Consider the following 24,190-nt stretch of genomic DNA (forward strand, 5'->3'; position numbering starts at 1 on the left):
ATTGGGAGTAGAAATGTGCATCAGGACTCAGATTCTGTGGGATGCAATAAAAAAAGTCATACAAGTCTGAGGATTTTACTTTCATGGAGGTGCGAGCAAGCAGTGAGATATGAAGCTCATGGTACAAACAAAGACCAGGTTCATTAACATGGACGTGCAGTGTTCATTCATTCATCCTCAGTAACTGCCTGGACAGGGTCTCGGTGGTTAAAATGAGGCTGCTAGTTTGTTTATATTTTGGGAAACAGAACCACCAAATTAATTGGAAAATATCGCAGGGAGGTGCAAACAAAAAATACTCCATGAGTCAGATTCAAAAACATGTCTAGTTACTCGAGTGATGTAGCCGAGGCACTGGCAGAGCCATTATTCACACACAATGTTGACAGTGCTGGTATTTCTACATCTACGTGGGTTTTTTTCAGCATTTCATGAGGCATAGTGGTAAGGTTCATTAAAATAAGCCTTCAGGTTTGGACCACACCCACTTGGATACAGATACAGATAGTAGCACTACCTTAAAACCTGTAATGTACCATATACACTGTCAGAAATAGGGGTACAACAGGAGTCCATTTCTGTTCCCCAAGGTACAATCTATACTAATGTACCCCCTAGGGGTCATTATTGGACCTCAAGATAACCACGTGTACGTTTTTAGAGCCAAAAAGGTACATATATATTCCCAAGCAGTACATAAAAGGTACAAATAAGTACCTTAGAGGCAGGCTTGTAGTACTTGAGTCCAGGACTCAGACTTGAGTCTGACTCGTGCCCTAATTTTAAGGTCTCTTGAATTGACTTGGACTTGAGCACTGATGACTCGGACTTGGACTCAAACTCGTGCATTAACTGCATTCGGACTCATAAATTGGAGACGAAGACTCTGATTTTTTCTTTATTTTTTTGTAACATGCCATAATAATTTGCCATAAGATATTTATATCTACATTCATTTTTATACTAATTTCGTGCAAGAGAATGCACATTCACCTGTTCATACGTCATGTTCAGGAACAAACTAACGTTAATAGTGCTAAAATGCCTGGAGAGAACGCTCCTAGTATTGTCCTCTTTGCCTATACAGACTTCTTGTGCAGTGGAAAAAAATGCACTGCTATGTGTTCCTTATGTCTCGAGTTGACGACGGGGACAACCTTGAACTTCTATTGTCATTTGGCAAGACTCCACCCAGAGAAGTAAGTGACATGCTATGTTCATTGCTCTTTTGATAGCGGGGCTTGCTTGCTGAGCGATGAACTAGCTAGTGTTAACCCTCTCTCATGCTATTTGCCCTGTTGATAGTGGGCGGGGCTTGCTGAGCAATGAACAAGCATTTTTTCTGTAGCCTATTAACTAAAATGGGGCAGTCGAGCAGTAATGTTAGTCCAACACAGTAGCAGAGATGGTTTCACAAATGGTGTGGTTGGAGTCTTGTTCTCGGACTCGACTTGGCTCAATAATGGACTCAACTCGACTCGAAATTTTCTTTAATGACTTGGACTTGAACACTGGGGACTCAAGACTAGACTTGGACTTGAGATTTAGTGACTGGACTACAACACTGCTTAGAGGGTGCTGCTTCAGTGACAAGCCATTGTACCCCTAAAGTAGAATAATGTACTTTATTTTCTATAAGTGTATGCAGTATGTTCATTTTTTAATGTATACATTACATTACATTACATTACATTACAGGCATTTAGCAGACACTGTTATCCAGAGCGACGTAGAACAAGTGCAAAAGTCAGGTACAAGAAGTGCTGAATTTCTAGACAAGAAAGTTATAGTGCCAACTGATCAAGTGGCAGAATGACAGTGTAATATTCTGTCGAAGTAACAACAATTAGCAAACCATCAAGTAAAACAAAACAATTCAACCATACAAATGAGCTGACAAAGTACAATTAGATTGAGGAAAAGAAAACCCCAACGGCTAACCCCAAGTCATCATGACCAGGCTAGAAAGTACATAGACTGGGTTGGTCAAGACCGATATGCGGTTACACAATACAGATGTTTACACATGTGTTTTTTAAGACTTTTAGAAGAGAACAAACCTCTCAGTGCATATCAACTGGGAGGTGTTTTTGCAAATTGTACTAATCCAGCATTATTTGAATATTATGAAACTGCACTGGCTGGCCCTGAACTCAGTGGTCATGATGTTATGGCTGATCAGTGTATTTTACATCACTGCTTCTAAATGTTGTTGAATGTTGACCCTCGAAGTGTGATTTTATTAATTTTTTTTCATGAAATGATGATGATAATGATGAAGAGAACTGTTAACCATCATTAACTACTGTTGTTATAGCTGTTATAGTTATTTTATTGTATTAATAAGCTTACACAATTGTTCTGCTGAGTCCAAATTTAAGAATTTTTTAAATAATGGTACATTGCTGTATTGTGGGATTATTGGCAAAATATAAAATTATTTCAATTCATATTTTACTAAAAATGACAAAAATGGAACTTTTATATGCTAGACACAACCAAGAGTTGATTTTAAGTGCATAAGTCATAGAAATCTTTCGTGAGTAAACCTTGCTCAGTCATCATTCATCCACTCGAACTAGCATCAGAACAAAGCTGTATATTTAAAGACAAGCGTCTAAGCTTCCCTGCAGTCTTCCCTGTTCTCTGTGCTCGAGGTTTTACGTCTTCTTTTAGAAGGTGGGACCAGGTCAGCAGGGAGCTTGGGAGGAAGCCCAAAGCCCTCTAATTTCACCTCAATAAGGTGGCTGGCCAAAGCAAACTCTTCATCATCGAGCATGCCATCTCCATCCACATCTGACAGCTTCCAAATTCGGCTAAGGACCGAGTTCGGCAGCCGAGTGCTGGTCATCCAGTCCTTTACTTTGATCCCGCTGAGCTTGCCATCCTGAGGAGACAGGTTGTAGAAGATCTCATCATATTTTGGCTTATCTTTAGAGACTACCCAAGCTTCTTCACTCAGTTCCTCACACTCTTGACTGGCTCCTGAATAATAGAACGGGTTCCCTTCAAAAAAAGGGCCTCTGTTCGTTCCGGGTAAAGGACCTCCTTGGACGCCAGGCTGGTCAGCTATCACGAGTTCCTCTTGGCGCAGAAGTGGCATCAGCTTAGCGATGTCGGTCGTTAGGAGCTCCTCCAGGCTTGCTATGAGTTTGGGTTTTAGGGTTTTAAACTTGGTGAAGTCACAATCCATTAGTCGCTCCTGGAAGATAATGTCAGTAAGTAATGCAATTATAATGACATGTATGTTTTGAAATAAAATTCTGTTTTGTAGTAGCATCTTCAAAGTGGCCAATATTCTCAACAAATCAGCAATGTTTCCATTTATTATAGCAGGTAAGGGGCCAAACTATGCAAAAATACACTTGATGAAATTTATTTTAACTGTAACAGACCTGCATCTTTGCACAATCAGGAAAATCACCAGCTGAGATCTGATGCCGCTGTTGGATCCTTGAGAAAACGACTGGAAGGTCATAAATCAGGTCACGTTTTTTGTTATTTCGGCGAAACAAGGGCATTTCCTCTTTCAGAAAGCTAACTATATAAGCATGAGTCTGGAATGAGAAGAATACAGAAACAGCAGCTTCAATAACACACAATGGCTCCATTCACATTACCAGGCTGAAGTGACTCAAATATGACACGGATCTGATGTTTTCATGGTTGTGTGGACACAGAAATCTTGAATTGATCTTGTCAAATCAGATTTGAGTCACTTTCATATGTGGTTCTAGATCAGATACATATCTGATTTGCATTCATGCAACATGAATGGGAAGGCGTTTTGAGTATACACATGCTCTGAGTGCTGTTGTCATCACCAGCATCATAAAACAGCGCCGAAAACCAACAATGGAGAAGAGATACAATAGCTGCAAAAACAGCAAAAGCTAGCTACTTGGCTTTTTGTTGTCTTCTCGACCTGAACATGTACAGCTGATTAGCTGTTTGACGTCCTCCAGAGCAAAATGCTGTAGTATCATGAGTCATGGTACCATGAGTCATCTCACAAATATAACGTTTTTGGTTGGTGGTGATGCAGATGACTCGTGCAAACATGTATCAATGTGCGCATGTGTGCCGTATCAGAGGACAGACACATTCACATTACAGTCAGTTACACGTCACTTGTATCACAATTATGAATGTGAGTCGTCAAGATAGGAAAATCCAATCTGAGCAAAAAATGGGAATTGAGCAATAAGGCTTGTAATGTGAACGTAGACAATGATAGTGATAAGAATTGTGGCTCTTTCTAGTGTGTCAGATCATTTGACTTGGCTCGCCAATAAGAGTCAGTTCTTTCGGCTTCCAAACAAATTGCCGTTTTGTCCTAATCTCGACAACGTTTGTGATATTTTGAAAACTGAACAGAAGTCAAGTCAATTTATTTGTATCATGCGTTTTACTGATAGATATTGTCACAAAGCAGCTTTAGAGAAAATTAAAGATGTTAGGGATTGATCTGTCTGTAGTGAAGGAATTGAATTAGTCCTGGGTATGACTTTAAACTGCAACCAGTGGTGAGTCTCAGGTCCAGGAGGACTTGAATATTGGGGAAAGTGGAGTTACCCCTTAATCACCATTGCTCCCAGGTCCGCTCTGACCCGGAGTGGTAGCACCTGCCTGGGCTCCAGCTATGGGTTAAATAGTACATCACCAATAAGGCGCTGACAGCAGGGCATGTTTCGGTGCAATGTGGCAGATGAACCCAACAGGGACAATGGCACACCACCTGATGACATGTGGAAGAGCCACTCAAATGGCCAATGGATGGCATCACTCGGCAAGTCAGTTGTCATTGTGGGGCAACTTCCATACCCTTCAGTTCTGTGGCACTTTTGTGCACCACTTGATATCAGGTCTGGAGGTCCAGAGAGACAATATGATGGGGGCATGGCATTGTTTGTCTTACCTTACTGTGCAAGGTGCTTCATTAGGAAAGGAGAATAGTATGTGAGAGCTCATGAGGCCAGACATTCTGTGGTGGCTTGCCCGGGCCATTCATGCCGCCGCTGCAGGTGACTCTGTTGCTCTGTTGCGGGCCTTGCAGCCCATCTGTGTTTCTGCACATCCTGATGAAGCTAGCAATGAAGCGCTTCATCTGAGATGAATGGCAAAAGTATTTTGTTTGTATACTTGAGTAGTCTCCTCCTCAGAGACTTTTGTTTGTCATCACTCCTATCTCTAGAGAGATTAGGTGTGCCGCTTGGTAACAATGACACAGCATGTTTTTCATAGACCTAAGTGCTATCTAGAAAAACTTGTTAGGTGTGTGTGCAAAAGAGAGTTAATAATTTATAGACTGAGATTTGAATAAAAAGGAACAGCATTTTCACTTTCCAGCTATGAATCACTATGAATCAGCACTATTTTAGGAAAATAATAATTATAAATTCAAGTAAATATGTAGTTGATGGACTCACCCTCACAAGTCGTGCCCTCTTTACCAGGTCATTAAGTTTTCTCAGGGCAGAGTTTCGAGGTAGGTTCTGGATCTCGTTAAAAAGATCTTCTTCCTCTCGCTCAAACAGCACGCGGTTCTCTGATGTCCTGAATGGAGAGGACCAAAAGGAGCCGATGTAGACCCTTAGGACTTCCGGGGTGCAAATTACTTTGCCCAGCGACCACATCAGCGCACCGTAAACCCGCATCAGCTGCTGCGAGTCCACCATGTCGGCCTTGTTGAGCAGCACGCGCAACTTGTCTTCGTGTCCACGTAGGGCCACGATGGAGCGTGAGAACTCGTCTGAGAGCTCCAGTTTGTGGGCATCGCACAGGAGGATGATGAGGTCCACATGTTCAGCGAACCAGCGGAGGACTGCTGGGAAATCATAGCCTAGGACAAGAAGTGATTTTCTAGGTGTGAGTTACAGATTTGTCAAGCACAGCCAGCAAATAATGTCCATGTTGGCTCGTTTTTTTTTTAAATTTTGTGAATAAGATTATTATAAGGATGCAAAGGAACCTTTGAGGTCATCACGTCTATTTGGAGATGTTTTATGAATCAAATGAATATTATGAATTTCCCAAGTGCTAGGACACTATCTGTTGGAAACTATCTGAAGGCTTTATGGTCATGTCCAAGAGCTGTTTTGTTGAAACTGTCTTCTTCTGTAGTGTTTCAAAGACTTACCCACTGCTTCTAGATTACTTAAGGAGTAAAACATGACTGTGTGTGCTGTTGTAGGAAAAAGTGATGTGATGCAGGCTTGTATTACTCGAGTCCAGGACTTGGACTCGAGTCTGACTCATGCCCTAATTTTAAGGACTCGTGACTCGACTTGGACTTGAGCACCGATGACTCAGACTCGTGCATTAACTGCATTCGGATTCGTAAATTGGAGACAAAGACTCAGATTTTTTCTTTATTTTTTGTAACATGCCATAATAGTTTGGTATAAGATATTTATATCTACATTAATTTTTATACTAATTTCGTGCAAGAGAATGCACATTCACCTGTTCATACGTCATGTTCAGGAACAAACTAATGTTAATGGCGTTAAAATGCCTGGAGAGAAGCCCCTAGGATTGTTCGCTTTGCTTATACAGACTTCTCGTGCAGTGGGAAAAAATGCACTGCTGTGTGTTCCATATGTAGAAGAACTATCGAGGAGACGACGGGGACAACCTCGAACTTTGATCGTCATTTGGCAAGACTCCACCCAGAGAAGGAAGTGACATGCTATGTTCATTGCTCTGTTGATGGTGGGGCTTGCTTGCTGACCAATGAACTAGCTAGTGTTAACCCTCTATCATGTGATTTACCCTGTTGATAGTGGGCGGGGCTTGCTGAGCGATGAACAAGCTTTTTATCCGAAGCCTATTAACTAAAATGGGGCAGTCAAGCAGTAATGTTAGTCCAACACAGTAGCAGAGATGGTGTCGCATAAAGGCAGCAACAGCCACTATGAAACGGTGCAGTTGGAGTCTTGTACTCGGACTCAACTCGGATCAATACTGGACTCGACTCAGACTCGACTTGAAATTTTTCTTTAATGACTTGGACAAGAACACTGGGGACTCGAGACTGGACTCGGACTCGAGGTTTAGTGACTCGACTACAAAACCGATGTGATGTAGAGTAACATCACCCTGAGGTTGATTATTTTCCTATAATACTTTGTCTTGAAGTGTTTTATTCCTTTATGTTTTATTGCCAATGTTAACAATTTTTTCATGATTAAAAAATGACATACACCTTTTATCTGTTAATACTGTAGTTACATGAAATGTTGTAGAACATCAGCAAAGCAAGTTTGTTGCTGTTATCATATATGTTACAATATCTACAGGATAAACAGGCGTTTACACAATAATAGCTATTGAGGTGGTAATAAGCTCAGTGATTATGCAGGTGACATCAGCATACAGCTGCACTTCAGCAAATGATCTGTACAGTCAAAGAAACAAACGCAGTAAAAATGAGTCCAATATCCATATGTCTCATCTCATCTCATTATCTCTAGCCGCTTTATCCTGTTCTACAGGGTCACAGGCAAGCTGGAGCCTATCCCAGCTGACTACGGGCGAAAGGCGGGGTACACCCTGGACAAGTCGTTAGGTCATCACAGGGCTGACACATAGACACAGACAACAATTCACACTCACACTCACACCTACGGTCAATTTAGAGTCACCAGTTAACCTAACCTGCATGTCTTTGGACTGTGGGGGAAACCGGAGCACCCGGAGGAAACCCACGCAGACATGGGGAGAACATGCAAACTCCACACAGAAAGGCCCTCGCCGGCCATGGGGCTCGAACCTGGACCTTCTTGCTGTGAGGCGACAACGTTACACTGTAAAAAAAGAATAGTTGAGAATACTTGAAATTTCAAGGCAACAGTCTGCATTAAGAATTTTATGTTTTGCCAATGATGTGCCCATGATAATCCAAACTATGATAAAACTGTTATCTTTATTAAGAATTCTTAATTAAGTCAATTTTCAATTCCTCATTCTGCCAACATAGATTTCTCTTTTTGCTGAACAGTGGCATTCACAGTAGTACAAAAAGGCAATTGAGGTTATCAGACTTTTTTGGGGGGCTTTTTTCACCTTTATTTGGATAGGACAGTGTAGAGACAGGAAATGAGCAGGACGGGGAGGGATCAGGAAATGACCTTGGGTCGGAATCGAACCTGGGTCCCCGGATTTATGGTATGGCGCCTTATCCACCTGAGCCACGACACCATACCCACAACATGGGTTTTAAAAATTTTTGTAATTGTGTAGAACAATGAAAAAGGCATGTATAGTTTAATGATAAATTGTGATAACCTTGGGGACGTCGTGGCTCAGGTGGATAAGGCGCCATACCATAAATCTGGGGATCTGGGTTCGGTTCCGACCCGAGGTCATTTCCCGCTCATTTCCTGTCTCTACGCTGTCCTATCCAAATAGAGGTGAAAAAAATCTAAAAAGAAAATTGTGATTGCCTTTTTGCACTACTGTGAATGCCACTGTTCAGCAAAAAGAGAAATCTATGTTGGCAGAATGAGGAATTGAAAATTGACTTAATTAAGAATTCTTAATAAAGATAACAGTTTTATCATAGTTTGGATTATCATGGGCACATCATTGGCAAAACATAAAATTCTTAATGCAGACGGTTGCCTTGAAATTTCAAGTATTCTCAACTATTTTTTTTTACAGTGTAACCACTACACCACCGTGCCGCCATATCCATATGTAGTATTCAATATTGATTTCTGAATACTTAATCAAAATGCCTTGGAAGCAACTTGAAATAAATCTATGTAGTTTCTTGCCTCTGCTCATCCTTTTCTTCGTGCTGGACAAAATTCCTGGTGTGTCAATGATGCTGAGGCTTTCCAAGACCTGGTTTGGAAAGTGCACACACTGGAACCTAGAGGAATAGCAAACAGTTTCATAAATACAGTATTAATTACAAACACAATTCATTTCTCATCTCAAAAGCTGATCAGAGTTGCTGAGTTATTTTCAATTAAATTGCTTTTTTTCTTTTTTTACTGCCTCCCATCTCCAACCCTGTGTCCGAAATCACTCACTACTCACTATATAGTGGACTATATAGTGAGTTCGCCATTTTGTAGTGCTGTCCGAATGTATAGTGAGAATTATTGCACCCTATATGGTGGACTCATGGTAGCCCACAATGCACCATGAAAAGTAGTGTATAACCGATGGTCACTAACCAAGAAATATACAGTATACCATCATGCATTGCGGTCGCGCTGAAAGAAAAAAGTTTCATAAGGACCGTTAAGTATTTTAGATTGAGTACAGCAGTAGTATGTTTTTCCTTATGACAATGGGCATGAGACAAATTTATAAGTTGTGGTGCGAAAATCTCATCTCATTATATTATCTCTAGCCGCTTTATCCTGTTCTACAGGGTCACAGGCAAGCTGGAGCCTATCCCAGCTGACTATGGGCGAAAGGCGGGGTACACCCTGGACAAGTCGCCAGGTCATCACAGGGCCGACACATAGACACAGACAACCATTCACACTCACATTCACCCCTACGGTCAATTTAGAGTCACCAGTTAACCTAACCTGCATGTCTTTGGACTGTGGGGGAAAACGGAGCACCCGGAGGAAACCCACACGGACACGGGGAGAACATGCAAACTCCGCACAGAAAGGCCCTTGCCGGCCACGGGGCTCAAACCCGGACCTTCTTGCTGTGAGGCAACAGCGCTAACCACTACACCACTGTGCCACCCTGGTGCAAAAATGTCAATAATATTGTAGTGTGTTGAGGTGAATGGACGGAGGAAGAAACACGTTATAAATGGACATTCAAGTACTACTAAAATTAGTAAAATAATAGAAATTAAACTAAAATAGAAATAGACAGAAAAAATACAAGAATAAAAGAGTGCAGAGCGAGGAATTAATAAAAAGTCTCAAATTTGATTTAATAAAAGGCAGTGGCAAAGAAGAAAGTATTCAGCTTTGATTTAAAAGACACAAAGTACTTTGTATTTGTTAATGTGGATAATACACTGGGGCGGCACGGTGGTGTAGTGGTTAGCGCTGTCGCCTCACAGCAAGAAGGTCCTGGGTTCGAGCCCCGGGGCCGGAGAGGGCCTTTCTGTGTGGAGTTTGCATGTTGTCCGCGTGGGTTTCCTCCGGGTGCTCCGGTTTCCCCCAAAGACATGCAGGTTAGGTTAACTGGTGACTCTAAATTGACCGTAGGTGTGAATGGGTGTCTATGTGTCAGCCCTGTGATGACCTGGCGACTTGTCCAGGGTGTGCCCCGCCTTTTGCCCATAGTCAGCTGGGATAGGCTCCAGCTTGCCTGCGACCCTGTAGAAGGATAAAGCGGCTAGAGATGATGAGATGAATGGGATAATACGCTCAGTATAATATGTATTTATCATGAAAATACATGCATGTATTTATTATTTTAAAAACCCACCAGCCAACTGATCTGGCACGTTTTAATTGTGCAACAGTAATGATGTAAATAAGAGCGGCGGAGTAGTGTCCAAAAGTTTTTTTTTAAATTTTACCAGTGAGCTCACTGTATAGTCCTCTATATAGAATTCCCTAGATAGTGACTAGGAAGTAGTGAATGAGTGAGTGATTTCGGACACAGCCCATGTCTGCAATGTCCAAGCCTCGACCATTCCAAAGATTGGCAAAGCTCAGACATTTCACGTGCCAAACATGACACACAGCTGATCACTTTCCACACTCACCCTTTCTCAAGAGGCTGGATACATAGCCACTACTTCTGTTTCAGGTTAACAACTCCCAGATTTCTGAAACAGTCATCTATCCTAATCCTGCTGGCTTTCTGTCACTCATTTTTATTCACCCTCTCCTACTCACCGATTGAGGAAGGTGTTGCCAAAATAATTGAGCTTGCGGAAAGGTTTGTTGGGGTCCATAACAAGAGCATTGCCTGGGATCACCCCCTCAACATTCTTATGCATGATAGCAGTGAAACAGTCGGTTGTAGGTTCAGGCCCAATTCTACCTCCTGGGTAGTCTTGTTCAAGAAGATACCTGAAAAAATGACAACCATTATATACATAATCATATACAGGTTTCTGTTTTTTCAGCTTCAAGAGCAGCTTCTTTCCAAATGCTTCTAGACTACTTAAAAAACATCAGAGGGCATGCAGTTTTAGGAAAATAATCACCAACAGGGTGGTGGAATGCAACAATTTTCCATGATTACGTTTTTTTTTATTAAAGAAGAGTACATTGTACCTTTTATCCGTTCATAGTTAGGTTTAATGCTGTGGAAGATCTGTGTAACTCATTTATCATGCAGGTTTTTTTTTTTATCATACCAGTTTTACAACTTATCATGTTACCAAGAAACCAAAAAGCCCTCCACCCTGAAGACATCCCACCAGCATTTGATAACATACAGTTACAGCTTTGACTGTTACAAAGCATGGACACTGAAGATTCCTGGCAATAATGCTCAATATAAAGTCTCCTCACAGAAAACCTCATATTATATATAGTATAGTTTAACTCCAGTTAGCAGATAATTCATAGTACACCGATCAGCCATAACAACATGACCACTGACAGGTGAAGTGAATAACATTGATTATCTCATTACATTGGCATCTGTCAAGGGGTGGGATATATTAGGCAGCAAGAGATCAGTCAGTTCTTGAAGTTGATGTGTTGGAAGCAGGAAAAATGGGCAAGTGCAAGGATCTGAACGACTTTGCCAAGGGCCAAATTGTGACGGCTCAATGACTGGGTCTCAGCATCTCCAAAATGCTCTTGTGGGGTGTTCCTGGTATGCAGTGGTTAGTGCCTACCAAAAGTGGTCCAAGGAAGGACAACCGGTGAACCAGCGATAGGACCATGGGTGTCAAAGGCTCATTGATTCACATGGGGCACGAAGTCTAGCCTATATGGTCCAATCTCACAGAAGACTTAGGCAGCAAGAGAACAGTCAGTTCTTGAAGTTGATGTGTTGGAAGCAGGAAAAACGGGCAAGCATAAGGATCTGAGTGACCTTGACAAGGGCCAAATTGTGCTGGGGAAATTGTAGCCTAATGGTTAGAGAAGCAGCTTTGTGATCAAAAGGTTACTAGTTTGAGTCCCTGGACCAGCAGGAATGGCTGAAATGCCCTTGAGCAAGGCACCTAACTCTCAACTGGTCCACAGGCTGCTTTGGGTACATTGTATGTTGCTCTGGATAAGAGCATCTGCTAAATGCCTGTAATGGAATGTAAGAGCTATTGTAGCAGAAACTGCTGAAAAAGTTAATGCGGACACCTTTCTGTTTTAGCCAGCATTAACTTTTTCAGCAGTTTGTGCTACAGTAGCTCTTCTGTGGGATTGGACCATATGGACTAGCCTTTGTGCCCCATGTGAATCAATGAGCCTTCGACACCCATGACCCTGTCACTTGTTCACCAGTTGTCCGTCACTTGGACAACCAGGAACACCCCACAAGATGCACCATTTTGGAGATGCTCAGACCCAATCATCTAGCCATCACAATTTGGCCCTTGGGAAAGGCACTCAGATCCTTACGCTTGCCCATTTTTTTCTGCTTCCAATACATCAACTTCAAGAACTGATTGTTCTCTTGCTGCCAAGCACTTCTATGGGATTGGACCATATGGGCTAGACTTCGTGCCCCATGTGAATCAATGAGTCTTCGATACCCATAACCCTGTTGCTGGTTCACTGGTTGTCCTTCCTTGGACCACTTTTGGTAGGTACTAACCACTGCATACCAGGAACACCCCACAAGATGTGCCATTTTGGAGATACTCAGACCCAGTCATGTCACCATCACAATTTAGCCCTTGGCAAAGTCACTCAGATCCTTACACTTGCCCATTTTTCCTGCTTCCAACACATCAGCTTCAAGAACTGACTGTTCTCTTGCTGCCTAATACAACCCTGATTCCAAAAAAGTTGGGACAAAGTACAAATTGTAAATAAAAATGGAATGCAATGATGTGGAAGTTTCAAAATTCCATATTTTATTCAGAATAGAACATAGATGACATATCAAAAGTTTAAACTGAGAAAATGTATCATTTAAAGAGAAAAATTAGGTGATTTTAAATTTCATGACAACAACACATCTCAAAAAAGTTGGGACAAGCCCATGTTTACCACCGTGAGACATCCCCTTTTCTCTTTACAACAGTCTGTAAACGTCTGGGGACTGAGGAGACAAGTTGCTCAAGTTTAGGAATAGGAATGTTAACCCATTCTTGTCTAATGTAGGATTCTAGTTGCTCAACTGTCTTAGGTCTTTTTTGTCGTATCTTCCGTTTTATGATGCGCCAAATGTTTTCTATGGGTGAAAAATTTGGACTGCAGACTGGCCAGTTCAGTACCCGGACCCTTCTTCTACGCAGCCATGATGCTGTAATTGATGCAGTATGTGGTTTGGCATTGTCATGTTGGAAAATGCAAGGTCTTCCCTGAAAGAGACGTCGTCTGGATGGGAGCATATGTTGCTCTAGAACCTGGATATACCTTTCAGCATTGATGGTGTCTTTCCAGATGTGTAAGCTGCCCATGCCACACGCACTAATGCAACCCCATACCATCAGAGATGCAGGCTTCTGAACTGAGCACTGATAACAACTTGGGTCTTCCTTCTCCTCTTTAGTCCGAATGACACGGCGTCCCTGATTTCCATAAAGAACTTCACATTTTGATTCGTCTGACCACAGAACAGTTTTCCACTTTGCCACAGTCCATTTTAAATGAGCCTTGGCCCAGAGAAGACGTCTGCGCTTCTGGATCGTGTTTAGATACGGCTTCTTCTTTGAACTAGAGAGTTTTAGCTGGCAACGGCGGATGACACGGTGAATTGTGTTCACAGATAATGTTCTCTGGAAATATTCCTGAGCCCATTTTGTGATTTCCAATACAGAAGCATGCCTGTATGTGATGCAGTGCCGTCTAAGGGTCCGAAGATCACGGGCACCCAGTATGGTTTTCCGGCCTTGACCCTTATGCACAGAGATTCTTCCAGATTCTCTGAATCTTTTGATGATGATATGCACTGTAGATGATGATATGTTCAAACTCTTTGCAATTTTACACTGTCGAACTCCTTTCTGATATTGCTCCACTATTTGTCGGCACAGAATTAGGGGGATTGGTGATCCTCTTCCCATCTTTACTTCTGAGAGCCGCTGCCACTCCAAGATGCTCTTTTTATACCCAGTCATGTTAATGACCTATTGCCAATTGACCTAATGAGTTGCAATTTGGTCCTCCAGCTGTTCCTTTTTTGTATCTTCAACTTTTCCAGCCTCTTATTGCCCCTGTCCCAACTTTTTTGAGATGTGTTGCTGTCATGAAATTTCAAATGAGCCAATATTTGGCATGAAATTTCAAAATGTCTCACTTTCGACATTTGATACGTTGTCTATGTTCTATTGTGAATACAATATCAGTTTTTGAGATTTGTAAATTATTGCATTCCGTTTTTATTTACAATTTGTACTTTGTCCCAACTTTTTTGGAATCGGGGTTGTATATCCCACCCCTTGACAGGTGCCACTGTAATGAGATAATCAATGTTATTGACTTCACCCATCAGTGGTCATAATATTATGGCTGATCAGTGTACAGTTGTGGTCAGAATTTTACAGCACATACACTGACATGAATGTCATCTTGGATATGAATGTCATGGCAGTATTTGGGCTTTCAGTAATTTATTTGAACTGTTCTTTTTCTGTGGTAGAATGTACAGCATACATCTTTTATTTAAAAAACACACTAAAATTTGGTGCACAAGTTTTAATTTTCTTTGGGTTTTCTGAAATCAACACAGGGTCAAAATTATACATACAGGGTCAAAAATATACATACAGCACACCTAATATTTGGCTAAAATGTCTTTTCACAAGATTCACCTTGACCAAACATTTTTGTTTACCATGAACAAGCTTCTGGCAGAATTCTGGTTGGATATTTCATGACTCTTCATGGTAGAATTGGTAGAGTTCAATTAAATTTGTTTTTTTTTCTTGGCATGGACTCAACTTATAAGCACGGTCCATATATTTTCAATAGGTTTGAAGTCAGGACTTGTTTTAAGCTTAATGTTAGCCTGCTTTATCCTCCACAACCAGCTCTGATGCGTGTTTGGGTTCACTGTCCTGTTGTAACTCTCAAGTCCCAAGTCATGTTCAGGTTTCTGATGGTTTATGCTGAAGAATTCTGAGGTAGTCCTCCTTCTTCATTGTTCCATCCACTTTGTGCAATGAACCAGTTCCATTGGCAGCAAAACAGCCCCAGAGCATGATGATCCTACCACCACCACCAGCTGGTACAGTGTCCCTCTGAACATGATGGTCACTGTGGCCAAACAACTCAATCTTTATCTCATCTGACGATACAGCTATCCTCCAGAAGGCTTTTTCTTTGTCTGTGTGGTCAGCTTCAAACTTTACTTAAGCTTCAAGGTGTCAATTTTGGAGCAGGGGGTTATTTCTTGGATAGCAGCCTCTTAGTCCATGGTGATCTGAACTGTAGACAGTGATCCCTCAGCTTCCAGTTCATGGCAGGGCTGTGCCATGGTGGTTCCCAGGTTGTTCCTGACCATCCAAACCAATTTCCTTTCAGCTGAGGGTGACAGTTTGGATTTTCTTGAAGCAAAGTGGTTTGGCAAAGTGACTACATCTCACAATAACTTGCATACAATTGTTTGAACTGATCTTGGAATTTGCAGTTGTTTAGAAATGGCTCCAAGAGAAATTCCGGAGTTGTGTACATCTGCGATCCTCTTTCTCAGATCTGCACTGAGCTCCTTGGACTTTCCCATTGTATTGTGTGTTGGTCAATCCAATGAGTGCTGTAAACAAACCCTTTTTATGAAAGCACAGAGAAGCTACCAGCTGTAGTCAATCATGATCACTAACAGGAAGTTAAGAGGCATTGGCCTTGCCAAGATAAGAGACATTTTGGAAATATCAGCACCTCTGAATTAATAATCTAAGTGAGCGTATGTAAATTTTTCACCCTGTATGTATAATTTTGACCATGTGTTGATTTCAGAAAACCCAAAGAAAATTAAAACTTGTGCACCAAATTCTAGTGTTTTTTTAATTAAAGATGCATGCTGTACAATCATTCTGCCACAGAAAAAGAACAGTTCAAAGAAATTACTGAGAGCCCAAATATTGCCATGATATTCATATCCAAGATGACATTCATGTCACTGTATGTAAACGTCTGAGAACAACTGTATGTATTGGATAATCACAGTGTCTTGGTAATTCTTTAACATGAATGAGGGGATTACAGGATCAAAAGAGGGATGTTAGAGTGTCAGATTAGAGGTTAGAGTGTCATATAGAATTACTCATTGTGTTCGGTTGGGCCGAATGTTTGAGACCTCATTGTGCATCACTAACATTTCTTTATAACTGTGTGTGATTGTCTGGAAAAACCTTCACAACGTTGCAGTGGCTGAATTTTGGCCAAAAACAGGAAGACTTAAACACAGACTTCCTCCTTCTAAGATCATGTTAGTTAAGGAATCAGTTGAACAGTAGTGAAAACTGTTTGGGTGTCTAAGGATGTCCATGGAGTGATTTCCTCACATAGAGAATGTCATACTTTGATCAAGTTGTTGGGTAGCTATGTGCTTTAGCGAGAACAGATATAAGCCTAGTCAGTTATCTCCCTTTTCACACACATAAGTTCTGTTATTCACCTAATGAAAGTCGTCTTCCCCGTTGAACACTGACCCATCACCAGGATCATGGGCTTGTTGTCAAAGTCTGCATCTTCCAGACTGGGAGAGTGAAAGTCTGAGAAGCCGTAATACTTCTCCAAAGGAAGCAACTTTTGTCGGTAGAGAAACTTCAAACCCTCAGTGACTGTCTGGACTTCCTTGAGAGATTTCCCGCCCCTGTTCTTCACGTCTTTGGAAGCCATTAAGCAGGAAACCGAGTCTGTAAAACTGGAGATAAGAGGCATGCGTACTGAAACATGGATTACTCTGGAATAATATGTTTATGTTAAAACTGACATACAATTTCCATCTCTCTAATGACATAAACGTATATCAAGTAGCAACAATTAAGAACTGCTTTAGAAAGGCTTAGGAAATAGTAACCAGGAGGAAACACAGATTCTGAGTGAACTGTAATCCAAGCCAATTCCAATGCATTTTTTTAGACAGAACTAATAACCTGCAGATGTTACAGCATGTTCAAGGGTTTAAAAAAGCCAAAACAAATCACATGACGATTGAGTCATACACAGCAGTTCAACTACTGCAGCTGCACCAGCTGTTTCACAGCAACGTGAAAGAACACATTAAATACAAGATTATATTTACTGATTTGATTTTTTTGAGGGGGCGGAACGGTGGTGTAGTGGTTAGCGCTGTCGCCTCACAGCAAGAAGGTCCGGGTTCGAGCCCCGTGGCCGGCGAGGGCCTTTCTGTGTGGAGTTTGCATGTTCTCCCCGTGTCCGCGTGGGTTTCCTCCGGGTGCTCCGGTTTCCCCCACAGTCCAAAGACATGCAGGTTAGGTTAACTGGTGACTCTAAATTGACCGTAGGTGTGAATGGTTGTCTGTGTCTATGTGTCAGCCCTGTGATGACCTGGCGACTTGTCCAGGGTGTACCCCGCCTTTCGCCTGTAGTCAGCTGGGATAGGCTCCAGCTTGCCTGCGACCCTGTAGAACAGGATAAAGCGGCTAGAGATAATGAGAGAGATGAGAGAGATTTTTTTGAGTCAATCAAACACCACTAGATCTCAAACAGCCTGCGTATATACTATATATGTATATGAGGGATGGAAGTGAATATAAATTGATTATTTGGTGAGCAGATAATGTGTTCTGAACAGATATATAAACAAGATGCACTATTTTATTTAAAGGAAGCTTGCCAGAAAGGTTCAAGGACATCTGATTGGGAGTAGAAATGTGCATCAGGACTCAGATTCTGTGGGATGCAATAAAAAAAGTCATACAAGTCTGAGGATTTTACTTTCATGGAGGTGCAAGCAAGCAGTGAGATATGAAGCTCATGGTACAAACAAAGACCAGGTTCATTAACATGGACGTGCAGCGTTCATTCATTCATCCTTAGTAACTGCCTGGACAGGGTCTCGGTGGTTAAAATGAGGCTGCTAGTTTGTTTATATTTTGGGAAACAGAACCATCAAATTAATTGGAAAATATCGCAGTGAGGTGCAAACAAAAAATACTCCATGAGTCAGATTCAAAAACATGTCTAGTTACTCGAGTGATGTAGCCGAGGCTGAGGAACTGGCAGAGCCATTATTCACACACAATGTTGACAGTGCTAGCATTTCTACATCTAGGTGGGGGGTTTTCAGCATTTCATGGGGCATAGTGGTAAGGTTCATTAAAATAAGCCTCCAGGTTTGGACCACACCCACTTGGATACAGATACAGATAGTAGCACTACCTTAAAACCTGTAATGTACAGTAATATATACACTGTCAGAAATAGGGGTACAACAGGAGTCCATTTCTGTCCCCCAAGGTACAATCTATACTAATGTACACCCAGGGGTCATTATTGGACCTCAAGACAACCATGTGTACGTTTTAAGAGCCAAAAAGGTACAACCCCAATTCCAAAAAAGTTGAGACAAAGTCTCATCTCATCTCATCATCTCTAGCCGCTTTATCCTTCTACAGGGTCGCAGGCAAGCTGGAGCCTATCCCAGCTGACTACGGGCGAAAGGCGGGGTACACCCTGGACAAGTCGCCAGGTTATCACAGGGCTGACACATAGACACAGACAACCATTCACACTTATGGTCAATTTAGAGTCACCAGTTAACCTAACCTGCATGTCTTTGGACTGTGGGGGAAACCGGAGCACCCGGAGGAAACCCACGCAGACACGGGGAGAACATGCAAACTCCACACAGAAAGGCCCTCGCCGGCCCCGGGGCTCGAACCCAGGACCTTCTTGCTGTGAGGCGACAGTGCTAACCACTACACCACCGTGCCGCCTTGGGACAAAGTACAAATTGTAAATAAAACGGAATGCAATGATGTGGAAGTTTCAAAATTCCATATTTTATTCAGAATAGAACATAGATGACATATCAAATGTTTAAACTGAGAAAATGTATCATTTAAAGAGAAAAATTAGGTGATTTTAAATTTCATGACAACAACACATCTCAAAAAAGTTGGGACAAGGCCATGTTTACCACTGTGAGACATCCCCTTTTCTCTTTACAACAGTCTGTAAACATCTGGGGACTGAGGAGACAAGTTGCTCAAGTTTAGGGATAGGAATGTTAACCCATTCTTGTCTAATGTAGGATTCTAGTTGCTCAACTGTCTTAGGTCTTTTTTGTCGTATCTTCTGTTTTATGATGCGCCAAATGTTTTCTATGGGTGAAAGATCTGGACTGCAAGCTCGCCAGTTCAGTACCTGGACCCTTCTTCTACGCAGCCATGATGCTGTAATTGATGCAGTATGTGGTTTGGCATTGTCATGATGGAAAATGCAAGGTCTTCCCTGAAAGAGACGTCGTCTAGATGGGAGCATATGTTGCTCTAGAACCTGGATATACCTTTCAGCACTGATGGTGTCTTTCCAGATGTGTAAGCTGCCCATGCCACACGCACTAATGCAACCCCATACCATCAGAGATGCAGGCTTCTGAACTGAGCGCTGATAACAACTTGGGTCGTCCTTCTCCTCTTTAGTCTGAATGACACGGCGTCCCTGATTTCCATAAAGAACTTCAAATTTTGATTCGTCTGACCACAGAACTTTGCCACAGTCCATTTTAAATGAGCCTTGGCCCAGAGAAGATGTCTGTGCTTCTGGATCATGTTTAGATACGGCTTCTTCTTTGAACTATAGAGTTTTAGCTGGCAACGGCGGATGGCACGGTGAATTGTGTTCACAGATAATGTTCTCTGGAAATATTCCTGAGCCCATTTTGTGATTTCCAATACAGAAGCATGCCTGTATGTGATGCAGTGCCGTCTAAGGGCCCGAAGATCACGGGCACCCAGTATGGTTTTCCGGCCTTGATCCTTACGTACAGAGATTCTTCCAGATTCTCTGAATCTTTTGATGATATTATGCACTGTAGATGATAATATGTTCAAACTCTTTGCAATTTTACACTGTCGAACTCCTTTCTGACATTGCTCCACTATTTGTCGGCACAGAATTAGGGGGATTGGTGATCCTCTTCCCATCTTTACTTCTGAGAGCCGCTGCCACTCCAAGATGTCATCTCATCTCATTATCTCTAGCCGCTTTATCCTGTTCTACAGGGTCGCAGGCATGCTGGAGCCTATCCCAGCTGACTACGGGCGAAAGGCGGGGTACACCCTGGACAAGTCGCCAGGTCATCACAGGGCTGACACATAGACACAGACAACCATTCACACCTACGGTCAATTTAGAGTCACCAGTTAACCTAACCTGCATGTCTTTGGACTGTGGGGGAAACCGGAGCACCCGGAGGAAACCCACGCGGACACGGGGAGAACATGCAAACTCCACACACAAAGGCCCTCGCCAGCCACGGGGCTCGAACCCGGACCTTCTTGCTGTGAGGCGACAGCACTAACCACTACACCACCGTGCCGCCCCACTCCAAGATGCTCTTTTTATACCCAGTCATGTTAATGACCTATTGCCAGTTGACCTAATGAGTTGCAATTTGGTCCTCCAGCTGTTCCTTTTTTGTACCTTTAACTTTTCCAGCCTCTTATTGCCCCTGTCCCAACTTTTTTGAGATGTGTTGCTGTCATGAAATTTCAAATGAGCCAATATTTGGCATGAAATTTCAAAATGTCTCACTTTCGATATTTGATATGTTGTCTATGTTCTATTGTGAATACAATAGTTTTTGAGATTTGTAAATTATTGCATTCCATTTTTATTTACAATTTGTACTTTTTCCCAACATTTTTGGAATTGGGGTTGTACATATATGTTCCCAAGCAGTACATAAAGGGTACAAATAAGTACCTTAGAGGCAGGCTTGTCGTACTTGAGTCCAGGACTCAGACTTGAGTCTGACTTGTGCCCTAATTTTAAACATTCTTGACTTGACTTGGACTTGAGCACTGATGACTCGGACTTGGACTCTGACTTGTGCATTAACTGCATTCGGTCTCGTAAATTGTAGACAAAGACTCGGATGCTTTCTTTATTTTTTTTGTAACATGCCATAATAATTTGTCATATGATATTTATATCTACATTCATTTTTTATACTAATTTCATGCAAGAGAATGCACATTTACCTGTTCATACGTCATGTTCAGGAACAAACTAATGTTAATAGCGCTAAAATGCCTGGAGAGAACGCCCCTAGTATTGTCCTCTTTGCTTATACAGACCTCTGGTGCAGTGGAAAAAAATGCACTGCTATGTGTTCCATATGTATTCAGGAGACAACGGGGACAACCTCGAACTTCAATCGTCATTTGGCAAGACTCCACCCAGAGAAGGAAGTGACACGCTATGTTCATTGCTCTGTTGATGGTGGGGCTTGCTTGCTGAGCGATGAACTAGCTAGTGTTAACCCTCTCTCATGTTATTTGCTCTGTTGATAGTGGGCGGGGCTTGCTGAGCGATGAACAAGCTTTTTATCTGTAGCCTATTAACTAAAATGGGGCAGTCGAGCAGTAATGTTAGTCCAAAACAGTAGCAGAGATGGTTTCACATAAAGGCAGCAACAGCCACCATCAAATGGTGCAGTTGGAGTCTTGTTCTCAGACTCGACTCCGATCAATAATGGACTCAACTTGAAATTTTATTTAATGACTTGGACTAGACTCGGACTTGAGCACTGGGGATTTGAGACTGGATTCAGACTCGAGTTTTAGTGACTCAACTACAACACTGTTTAGAGGGTACTGCCTCAGTGACAAGCCATTGTACCCCTAAAGGTAGAATAATGTTCTTTATTTTCTATAAGTGTATGCAGTATGTTAAATTTTTAACGTATACATTACAGGCATAGCAGACGCTGTTATCCAGAGCGATGTAGAACAAGTGCAAAAGTCAGGTACAAGAAGTGCTGAATTTCTAGACAAGAAAGTTCTAGTGCCAACTGATCAAGTGACAGAATGACACTTAGTGTAATATTCTGTTGAAGTAACAACAATTAGCAAACAGCCAAGGAAAACAAAACAATTCAACCATACAAATGAGTTGATAAAGTACAATTAGACTGAGGAAAAGAAAACCCCAACAGCTAACCCCAAGTCTTCATGACCAGGCTAGACAGTACACAGACTGGGTTGGTCAAGACCGATATGCGATTACACAATACAGATGTTTGCACATATGTTTTTAAAGACTTTTAGGAGAGAACAAACCTCTTAGTGCATATCAGCTGGGAGGCGTTTTTGCAAATTGTACTAATCCAGCATTATTTGAATATTATGAAACTGCACTGGTTGACCCTGACACACTGTGTTCTTACATTCCACTGTAGAACAAATGGGAGCATATCGATACTGCCAAAAACTGCAATAAGGACACAAAACAACAACAGCAGCAACAACTCCCATTTCCATATGAGTTATTACAAAAAGTATGATATAACAAATGCACCAAATAAAAACTTACATTCAAACACTTTTGAGACGCTAAACTGAGTTGCCAGGCTATATACAGGTGGTTGGTGCATTAACAAATAAAAACACTTTTTATTTATTTCACAAATGTGTTCAGAAAAATAACTATTTTGCATCAATACTGCCAAGCTGATTCTGAGCTAAGGCAAAGTTTACAGGCACATTAAACTTCAAGTCCTCCTTATTCCTTCTCCTGTATGAACTGAAACTGTAAAGCTGCTTCAGCTTTAGAGAACTGAAACAGCAGTAATGGAAAATCTTACCTCTTTTAGGCAGGTTTGAAAATTGATACTGCTGGAAAATAACGTTCAGCTGCAGTACTCTACACAATCCACTAAATTCTTCTCTTCACCCTTTGTCACAATTTTCCCAACTGCCCTGTGTCTAGACTTGAATCTCACGCACTTTTACATGTTTTCTTGTTGCAGATTCGTAAATGAGAGTGAAAAGAGCCTCTTTATTTTGTCCTTTAGTCTCAGTATGATCTGGGTTCAGAAAGTTGGAGGATTCTGGTGTGTGCTCGGCTCCAGATGTTTCTGGTGGGTGGGGTGCTGGATTATTCACAAGCTCTATAAAACACAAAATGACAGAAATTTATTGTGTCATCATATAAAACCAACAGTACTTTTCAGAATTAAATTGAAAGCACTTGTTGGTGCAGCACTGCATGGAATAAGATAATAGGTAGGTAATGACACACTGACTATAATGTTTCTATAAAACACAGTGTTAATATTAAGCGTAAAAGCTTGGAGCCTAATAGGGAAGCACATTTACATTATATATGTTATTATAAGGATATACGTATACATTCATTAGCAAGCAGTTTTATGTTGCTGTGGCAGCGGGGGCGTGGTCAAGCGTCGGTCTGTGAATGGAGGGCGGAGTCAGGGAAGGTAAGTGGCAGAATCACTACACCTGATGTTTGTTAACCTGTGTTTGTGTGTCTTCCCCAGTGACCACGCCCTATAAAAGGAGAGAGAGCAGAGGAAGGGAGAGTGTGTGTGTGCTTGTGTGTGTGAGCGTGTGACTGGGAGAGTGGAAAGTATAAAAGCTAAAAAGCTAAATAAAAGAGTTTTTGGAACTCAGTTCTGACCTGCCGTACTTCTGCTAAATTATTAATATTGCCATCTCTACATGTTTTAAACTCTTTACTTTTACAGTCTCTCCATGTTTTAAATTTTACTTAACTTTTATTCTATTTTATTCTGCTGTTTTTTTTTTTAATTGAACTTTTATCTCATTTTATTATTTTATTTCTACTCCATTTATTTTATGTAATTTTATTTTCTATTGTTTACTGTTTTGCTTTTACTTCTGTAAAGCACATTGAACTGCCACTGTGTATGAAATGTGCTATATAAATAAACTTCCCTTGCCTTGACTTACATCAGCAGAAAGCTGTCGGTGCGTGAGGGCCGCTACAGCACTATAGAGAAAGAGTGCATTGCCATCAAGTGGGCGATCTTCGCCCTCTGCTACTACCTACTGGGACGCCCTTTCACCCTCTGTTCGGACCACGTGCCCCTCCAGTGGCTCCACCGCATGAAGGATGCCAACGCATGGATCACCTGTTGGTATCTGGCACTCCAGCCGTTTAAGTTCAAGGTG

At 41.7% G+C, this 24,190-nt stretch overlaps 1 protein-coding gene across 1 annotated transcript; it reads right to left on the bottom strand.

Annotated features, from left to right (window-relative positions):
• Positions 1-1,009: 1,009 nt before the first annotated feature.
• Positions 1,010-23,134, bottom strand: ehd2a (EH-domain containing 2a). The gene is made up of 7 exons (XM_060912143.1): positions 22,843-23,134; positions 16,681-16,929; positions 10,836-11,012; positions 8,781-8,878; positions 5,430-5,842; positions 3,396-3,557; positions 1,010-3,202 (listed from the first exon to the last, which is right to left on the bottom strand). Exons 2-7 carry the CDS (start codon positions 16,902-16,904, stop codon positions 2,618-2,620), a joined length of 1,659 nt encoding a protein of 552 aa, XP_060768126.1. The 5' UTR covers positions 16,905-16,929; positions 22,843-23,134; the 3' UTR covers positions 1,010-2,617.
• Positions 23,135-24,190: the final 1,056 nt, after the last annotated feature.

The sequence above is a fragment of the Neoarius graeffei genome, chromosome 28 (genome assembly GCF_027579695.1).
Source record: "Neoarius graeffei isolate fNeoGra1 chromosome 28, fNeoGra1.pri, whole genome shotgun sequence".
Classification (NCBI taxonomy): Eukaryota; Metazoa; Chordata; class Actinopteri; order Siluriformes; family Ariidae; genus Neoarius; species Neoarius graeffei.

Excerpts from the sequence above, each read along its gene's own strand:
- ehd2a (XM_060912143.1), bottom strand. The coding sequence starts at position 16,904 with ATGGCTTCCAAAGACGTGAAGAACAGGGGCGGGAAATCTCTCAAGGAA. Across the intron at positions 11,013-16,680 it reads GGGAAGACGACTTTCATTAG|GTATCTTCTTGAACAAGACT; the intron begins GTGAATAACAGA and ends TCATTTTTTCAG. Across the intron at positions 3,558-5,429 it reads AGAGGGCACGACTTGTGAGG|ACTCATGCTTATATAGTTAG; the intron begins GTGAGTCCATCA and ends TTCTCATTCCAG.